The sequence below is a fragment of the Limulus polyphemus genome, unplaced genomic scaffold (genome assembly GCF_000517525.1).
Source record: "Limulus polyphemus unplaced genomic scaffold, Limulus_polyphemus-2.1.2 Scaffold1247, whole genome shotgun sequence".
In the NCBI taxonomy this organism is placed as follows: Eukaryota; Metazoa; Arthropoda; class Merostomata; order Xiphosura; family Limulidae; genus Limulus; species Limulus polyphemus.
This window is the reverse complement of record NW_013666857.1, coordinates 49,115-57,881: the sequence shown is the minus strand read 5'-3', so window position 1 is coordinate 57,881 and position 8,767 is coordinate 49,115. Positions and strand designations below refer to the sequence as shown.

Genomic DNA, 8,767 nt, shown 5'->3' with positions numbered 1-8,767 from the left:
AGGGCGAGCATGTTTGGTGTGACGGGGATTCGAACCCGCGACCCACAGATTGCAGTCGAGCGCCCTAACCACCTGGCCATGCCGGGCCTCTAGATTTCATAAATTCAAAACAAACATGCATCACAGATTAAAAGGTTCTTTTTAAATATATATATCTTGAATTACAAAAAGGAATAAAAATTCAAAATCGTACTCGAACTTTTCTCTTGCCAAGGGATTTGAGAGAAAACTTCACCTCACTGTTTTCACTGTTCATATAATGGTAACTATAAAAAACATTCACTACAGACTTTTTTAAATGCATTTTTGAAAATTATCCTGTTTTCCGATTTATTCATTAACAGCAAATAAGAACTTGCGTGTCGGTTTTCTTGAAAGGCTCCTGTTTTGTCGAATATACAAATTCCATTCTTATCGAATTTTAAATTCTTAAACGTTTAGTATTTGTTTCAGAGCTTTAATCGAGATTTCATTTTACACTAAAGTTAACATGATTTTGTTTGTTGAAGGTCGAGAAAATTATCACGTGATCTCTCAAAAACATATTTTTGTGCGAAACATTTTCCCAAGATTTGTCAAAGATTTCGAATACGTTTAAAGTTGTTCAAGATTTTTTTAAACACATTTGTAAAAAAATAATTTGATTTAATTGCTTCTCAAGCAAATACTCGTATAGATTTGCTTTAGTTTCATAAAGAAAGCCTGCCTCAGAACTTTGTTATAACAAGATGACTTACAACATGTGTATTCAGATAAAAGCAGCTATTTCATACATAGACGTCATAAAGATTACATAAAAGTATTATAAACTTCTCAATGTAGTGTATTATTATTTGTAAAAAAAAAGAACATGTAAAAAAATTTAAATTTTTCCAAGACAAAGAAACATTGTTTGTAAAAATAGTATATAACAATTATTTACAAATTTATCCAAGACAGAGCTACCATTGTTTTTATATATGTAAAAAACAAAACAAAAAACCCACCATCTAAGCTAGTAGTGTAGTATTTATAAGGAATCGTGTAAGAAAACACTTAAATTTACCAAACATTGTGTAATATTGTTTAGTCAAACTTAAGTTACTTTTACACTTGCACAACTGGGTGAGGGCGAGAATTCTGTGAGAGTCTATTAATTGTAGCATTTAAACTCTTCACTTTACCTTTATCACCAGGGTGATTAAGTCTACATTAGAATCTACCAACTATGTATGTAGTATAATATTGGTAATCCTTATGCAATTAAACACCTCACGTTAGGTGAATCTCCAGAGTGGTTGAAACAGTCCACCAGGTACGTGTCTGCTTTAGACTATAAACGCATGATTAGTAGCAACGTTAACATAATTATTGGTTCATAATAATCTTCTGTTGCTAATTAACTAACTTTTTATAATAAAATTGTTTTACCTAATTTCTTTGTGGCTGCTAATGTGCTGCTATCTTAAGTTGTACAGTCCCTAAGAAGAAACGTTTGTGGGATTTCAACTCAGAATTTTAGAAACAGGAGGCAAAAGAGATACCAATCTTCTTGGCTAGGATGTTGTGCTAACCATTTTGTGCTTACTTCAGTGTTTGGTTGTTTGCTTAGATAGTTCTTGGGAGGATGGCTATAGAAGTCTTCTTCAATTTTCTTTATCTTGCCTTACTGTTATGTATCTTTCTACAGCACTCGGTGGTTTTCTTCTATATAATGTACTGCTGATATGATAGTGTTATAGCGTCATGTGAGTTATTGTGTTCTCGTTTTAAATGTTTTCAATGTGTTCATTGCCACATTCATATGGGATGACGTAGTTAACATTTTCCCATTTTGATGGGTATTTTTGTGTGTACCAGATGGCATATTAGAGTATAACGTTTTTTAAATATTGCCCTGACCTTATCTTGTCTAAAGCAGATTCTCTCAAAGACATTTTGTGATAGCTGTATGATTATAGGTTGTTTTCTTTTTCCTAGTTTCTGTACCATTATCGTTCAATTACTACTTCTTGCGTATAACCATTAGTGTTTCTTATGATGTAGGTAACTTCGTTTTTTTTTGTGGTTCCCATTAAAGTTAGTTTCAGATGATGCGATATCCATGTTCTGTTATCTTCAGTGCTTGATTTGTTCAGATAGTTTTGATACATGAATAATCCATGGCTCCATTCTTTACTCTGTAGTTTGATCTATGGCCGAAATCTTTACCGGTACTATTTGGTTTTCTGTACACTCCAATGACAAACCGGTAAGCTGATTTTATATCCGATACATTTAGGAATGGGATGAGAGGCAAATATTTCACCATGGAGAATTAGATGATTGCCTGAACATTGTTTGAGTATCTAGATAACAGAATATTGCTTCAAACCCTAAGATTTAAAAAGAAAAGCAAAGAAGTTAGTAAAACCATAAATGATTTTAATTTAATTTGATGAGATTTACGACTTTATGGTACATCGTGTATCGCAGAACGTGACATCATACATTTCTTCATAATTGTAATTGAATTTTAAAATATGCCTAGTCACAAGAAACAAAGTTTAGAAAACAATCCAAGTGTTATAAGTATGTTAACACATAAAACCGTCACGAGCATCTTTGGGGAAAGCACATTAGTTGATCTTGATTAGATCAGATTGCGTCCCAGAAAGACTGCAGGTCATAATTAGTAGCTGACAAACGCAGACGCTGATTCTATTTTCTTCTAATATTTAGGCGTGTTAATAAACTTTTGAATATAATATATTATGTAGCTAAGGTACTTTGTATTAAGATTAAATGCGACGCCAGTGCATAAAACTATATATCCTCGACTTTGAGATATTTTTAATATAATAACATTTTTAGCTATTACGCTAATAGTTACTTTGATAACAAAATCAGCTTTCTGGCTTCAAAAGTATAATCAAGCAGATTTCTGATTTTAGGGATATATATCTATTGCTTATTATTTAACATGCCGTTAACGTTTCAAATTAAAACTATAGAAGGCTATTTACAGCAATATCAGTATAAATGTGTTCCTTTCTTACTTTGAAATAAAAAAAATCAACGAATAATTGTTCATTTTTAATCAATAATAAACGATTTAACAAGGGTTTATTTTTATCAAAAATGGAAATTGTAAAAACTTCTTTATGAAGTTAATTTCGGTAAATAAAAAAGTGAAAACCTTTTGAGTTATAAGTTTTGCAGATCAAAAGCAGTTTTATTTTAAACATTCGGAATACTTCCACGAAGAAACAAATTTGAAAAATAACAAATGAAAGATAAAAAAATAATTTGCAGTTACTTAGAATTACTCATCTCACCCACAAATAAACCTTGTTTTACCAAAGAAAAACTTTTAAATTAGTAATTGGAAATATTCTTATTAAAATTGAATTTAATATATGTATATATAGAGGGAGAGAGTGTATTCTCTGACAAAGAAAACCAAAACCAATCCAATATCATGAAACCCATAAGTTGTATTACTATAAACGCTGTTTATGTAATGCTGTGTTATAAATATAACTTCCTATATGTGGGACAAACCTTCACACGCTGTATATGTAATGCTGTGTTATAAATATAACTTCCTATATGTGGGACAAACCTTCACACGCTGTATATGTAATGCTGTGTTATAGATATAACTTCCTATATGTGGGACAAACCTTCACACGCTGTATATGTAATGCTGTGTTATAGATATAACTTCCTATATGTGGAACAAATCTTCATACGCTGTTTATGTAATGCTGCGTTATAGATATAACTTCCTATATGTAAGACAAACCTTCACACCCTGTTTATGTAATGCTGTGTTATGAATATAACTTCCTATTTGTGGGACAAACCTTCACAGCTGTAATAGAACGTGCTAACGATCACAACTCTTCCATCACTACTAACAGAAAACTGCCTCTGACAAAACAATTGAATATACCCAGCCATACACTTCGCGTCGTCAAAATGATCGGTTTAACATCAAAAGTAGCCAGAGAAATTCAATATGCTTTTTGGATAACAACTCGAAATACTGTAACGGGGGATGGCATTAATCTTCATGTTGTGATTGTTGACTTTGGTTCATTTCTAAAAACAAAGTTTCAAATGTAGCTTGTTTCAATTCCAAACACCCTATTTAACCCGCAGTTTGTTACCTTCCGTTCCATTCTTAATTGTTGTTACCTTTTAGTAAACCTCCAAGGGTTATTCCATGTTTTTATGCTATTCTATTGTTTTAAAAATTGTCGTTTTAGTTTTAACGTTTTTTGCGTGTTTGGTTATCTCTATCAACAGGTGGAGACTTGTACTTCTTTTGATTATACATATATATAAAAAGAAAGAAAGGTAATATATATGTATATAGTAGAAGTAATATCTTCGATCCCAGAGTAGTGTATTTCTTACCTTCTGATAGTATTCCAACGAGAGTCAGTAACAGGAATATACTCTTACGTTCAGATGAATAGTCTGAACATTAGACATTTTCTGGAAAATCGATAACCTTCAGATCGTCATTTTACTGGATAGATCTCGGTATATAAAATGGTTTATTTAAAATACCAATAAACTTCATTTGGCTGAATTTCTTTGTAGTTCTCGAATCAAAGCCAGTATTGATCCTAAAAATGTAGTAATCCTTGGAGCGCACAAATCTTTTTTTAGCAGCACGAGGAAACTGTGAGCCGACACTCTAAGAAAAAGACGGATTCGGCAAGAAGGGTTTAAATCTCATAACATACAATTCCAACACTCTAATGAAATAGAAAAAAATAAAGAAAAGAAAACTCCAGTACGAGATATAAAATCATCCCAAATAAAATATGTGAATTTTAGAAATATCGTTCTTTGTGCATTTTTAGAATAAAGCGTTTTTAATTTAAAAACAAAATAAAAATGGAATATTACCTAACACATGTTAAAGTGTAGTTATTTTATATTGTTATGTAGTTTTCAATACATATTATAAGTAATCTGTATATAAAACACTGTTAACATAGATTTCAATTCATGTTACAACTAATCTGTATTGCAGGATACACTGTGAATATGCGATATGCAGGCATATGATGCTTTGTATCTGATTTAATTATATGGGATTTAAAAATATTTTTGGTGTATTTGTTTTATATGCGGTTTTATAGCTATTGGCTCAGAAAGTCGTTCCAATTGCTTTGTTCAAGTTCCTTTGTTTCTTTGTTCTTTATAGTAGATTGGTGTCTATTTTGGCCGAGAGGATAGCACGGTAACATATAGCATACGGATTGAACGAAATAGTGATTGTAATATCCCTTATTAGTCGACATGGCAGTGCCTGTATGCTACATTCGATCATGTTGTGAGAAATAACAAGTGTCACGAGATGAAGCCGACTACAGGACAAAGAAATCGAATTTACTCGTTCCATTCTAGTGCGCTTTATTGATTCACTTCTATCTTGAATTACTTGAATAAAGATGTACCTTAAGAAATGAATCATTATTCAGTAGAAGTGACTATCTTTTCATGTGCGCAAAAAAGTATTCTGTGTTCTCTTTTTTGCCTGTTTCCTAATAAATATTGTGTAATTTTTTATACTTGTCTAATCTCATTATTTCACACAAACACACACAATAGAAAAAGTTAGTCAAGCTATCAAACAAATTACTATCCTTACTTCCTGAACAAATCTGCTGTTATTACCGAGTCAAACTATCTGATACTTATCGGGAAATCAGTTTCCACCTGAAAATACCACTGACGCAGTTTTCATCATGTCTTATAATTAGTCTGTATTGTAAGATTCACTGCTAACGTAGTTTTGTTCATGTCTCATAACAAATCTGTATTGTAAGATAAGTTGTTAAGATAGGCAAGACATTGTTAATGTAGTTTCTATCTATCATAACACTAGTCTGTATTGTAAGACACGCAGTAAGCATACTGTTGTGGGCGAAAATTTTATTATTTTAATGTTTTGTTCAATAGAGAGAGTTTTTTACACTATTCATCCCACTATTATGTTTCCACTAAACAGTTTAGCCGTTTCTTTTGATTGCTTCTCCAAAGCAACTTGCTGTCCTCGAGGTCATTTAGCCACCTGTAAATAAAGCCAGGTTATTGGTCAGATCTCTGCATTTTGCTGATTTTAATCCTAAACGTAAATATTAATAACAGTTTTTCATTAGAACTAAATGATAAACTCAACTTTACAAACCACTTCCTGGACGTGAAGGTTTTAACTAAACCCCTGAAATAAAACATCTGAAGCATAAGACATATTCTTCAAAACATTTAAACCCATGAACTGAAACCCCGACTAGCTTCATAGTTTTCATCTAAAGTTTTTATATTAACTCCATGTTTTCACAATAAAATAGAAAGAAAGTGTGATTTAACCCATTGATTGTGGCTGTATAAACGTGCGCGAAATGTTTGCAAGCCTTACACCATATACGGCACACTCACATTCAACTGTCGGAGGTTTACTAATGACTCTAAGTTTGAGATATTCAGCAGTAACCAATAGCATTATACTGAAAGAAGAGAACAGGGGCAGCAAATAATGGGTTAATAACAAGAACATCATTATATATAATCATTATTATAAATGTGAACTCTTATGTATAAATATTTGTGTGTGCGTGTATGTGTGTGTTAGGGTCCATTATCCAGAGTTGGCTAAGTCAGTGAGAGTAGTTTTTGGTATGATAACTGAAAACTTTCCGACGATGTCCACAAGCTATTTTGTTTTAGAATATTTGTCTGAAAAGGGAGATAAAAAAGACCCTGAAACAGGGAGCATTCCCTCTTTTTTTACACACTTTTGGCTCTGAAGACCCACATACTTAATCAGTTAAATGAGTCAGTTATTATCTTCCACAAAGCAAGGTATGCAATTAGCATCTAATGAGGTCATTTAATAACTAAAGAAGGAAGGAAGAGGAACATTATCCAACATTGTCCTTTGTACAATTGTCGCTTCCTTAGCAAGTGCTCTCAGCTAGTAATAATAATATGGATATAGCTGTACCACAAAACGTGATTTCAGAATACCGATAACATGATAATGATAAAGACAGAGCTGAGTAGAAGGTTTGGGTTCATAATACTAATATCGTGAAATCATATAGACAGAGCAGCACTAGAAAATTCAAACTGTCTTCACTTCAGTGAATCATGTTTTGAAACCTCTTATTTTTTAATGAAATTGTCATATTTGTTTTTAATATAACGACTAAAAAGGATTGTGGCTCTTTTATTGGGAGTATAAATATATATATATATATGTATATATAATGATGATGAAAACGCCTGTTTAGTAAGCACAAAGTTTTGAATGCGTGTACATAGTATGGAAAAATTATGTATCATAGCTTTCATGGTCATCCAATAGTTACCCAATTTATCTTCATTGGTTATAAATGTTACAGTCGTGTACTGATTATTAATATTCTCTTTTGTTAAGTATTTTTCAGATGATTTCAAATTGATACGAAGGTTGTGTGCTGATGTGAAATCTTCTCTTTTTTTCGTGTTTTTCTTAGACGATCTCCAATGAAAGGAACGATGATTTATTAAGTTAATCCTCGACATGAAGTCGTCCGTTCCGCAAATCCAGTGCTCGATGTCTTCAAACGAAAGAATGACAGGTAGCATTGTCATCGCGAGTGCATTTGTGATTTGTTTTACGTTGTTCGGTGTATTTAACCTTATCGGTGGAAGCGTGCTTGTTTCGGTAGCTTGTAAGCAACAAGTCGTTCTTGAACGAACCCTGTTTCACGACTTTCCAAGCTTACGTCAGCAGAACCAGAAATATGGAAAATTTTGGAATCCCCTTATGGTTGTCGGTCCGACTCTCTTGATAACGGGAATGATGTTGGTGATCGTCGGTTTTCTTTTAGGGATTGTTGCCTGTCGTTCTTCAACTCACTTGAAGAAATCCCTTCCATACGTTTCATCCTTATCATGTGTCCAAATGTCCAGTCTTAATGGCAAAAACCCTGAGCAAGAAACCAGTAAAGATCGCTCAGCCACTGAAATTACGAACATTTTGATCAACCACTCCGAAAAAAAGGGTAACCGAGATTCTAACCCCGACGATCACTGCTCTCAGCAAAAGGTTGTTGTGGACATTCATATTCCATCAAGCACAAGAGAAATTCCAAAATCTAAGGAAGAACCTCGCAAAGCATCCATGGACAGCAGAACTACCGAGGAAACGGAAATTCCGTCACTGATTATACAAGACCATACTGATGAAGCTGAGTACAGCAACCTTACTGCTTAGTATTTAATGTTCTTACCGTGTGAATATTGTCAGTTTCTATTTTTAAAAAATGTGCTAATTAAAACGTTGTAAAACATCTATGTTTAAGCACTTTGTCACTGTTAGTATGTAGAAATCAAACAATAATACAAGCTTGGTATACATATTTTCAGAAAGTATGTTCAGTGGCTAGTATGTCTAATGTCATGTTTTCCCTTTGCTATTTATATTGTAAAAAATATTCTTATGATTGTTTTTACTTTTAACTTGTTAACTCGTTATTAAAGATAAAATATCACGTGATTTGAGCTTGACGTTTAATTCAAAATTGCTAAACAACTGTTGTAAATCAAAACATTCTTTTGTCAGTAAACAATAAAATCAAACATTGTTTACCTCAGTACATCTTGCATTTTTATATGGTTGTCGAAACAAACTGTATTATTAGGTATTAATTATACTAACATGCTTTTGGCGACTTATTACTGAATATGGTTAATATTAATTGTCTATAATCGACTCAACTTGGTATTTATCTGTTTT

General features: G+C 32.5%; 1 protein-coding gene across 1 annotated transcript in view; it reads left to right on the top strand.

Annotated features, from left to right (window-relative positions):
• The window catches only part of LOC111086604, a 15,635-nt gene extending 7,085 nt beyond the window's left edge, over positions 1 to 8,550 (top strand). Inside the window, exon 2 of the mRNA XM_022390115.1 lies at positions 7,503 to 8,550. Within this exon, the coding sequence (XP_022245823.1) occupies positions 7,550 to 8,245 (696 nt within the window). The 5' untranslated portion in view covers positions 7,503 to 7,549 and the 3' untranslated portion in view covers positions 8,246 to 8,550. The remainder of the gene's footprint in view (positions 1 to 7,502) is intronic.
• Positions 8,551 to 8,767: the final 217 nt, after the last annotated feature.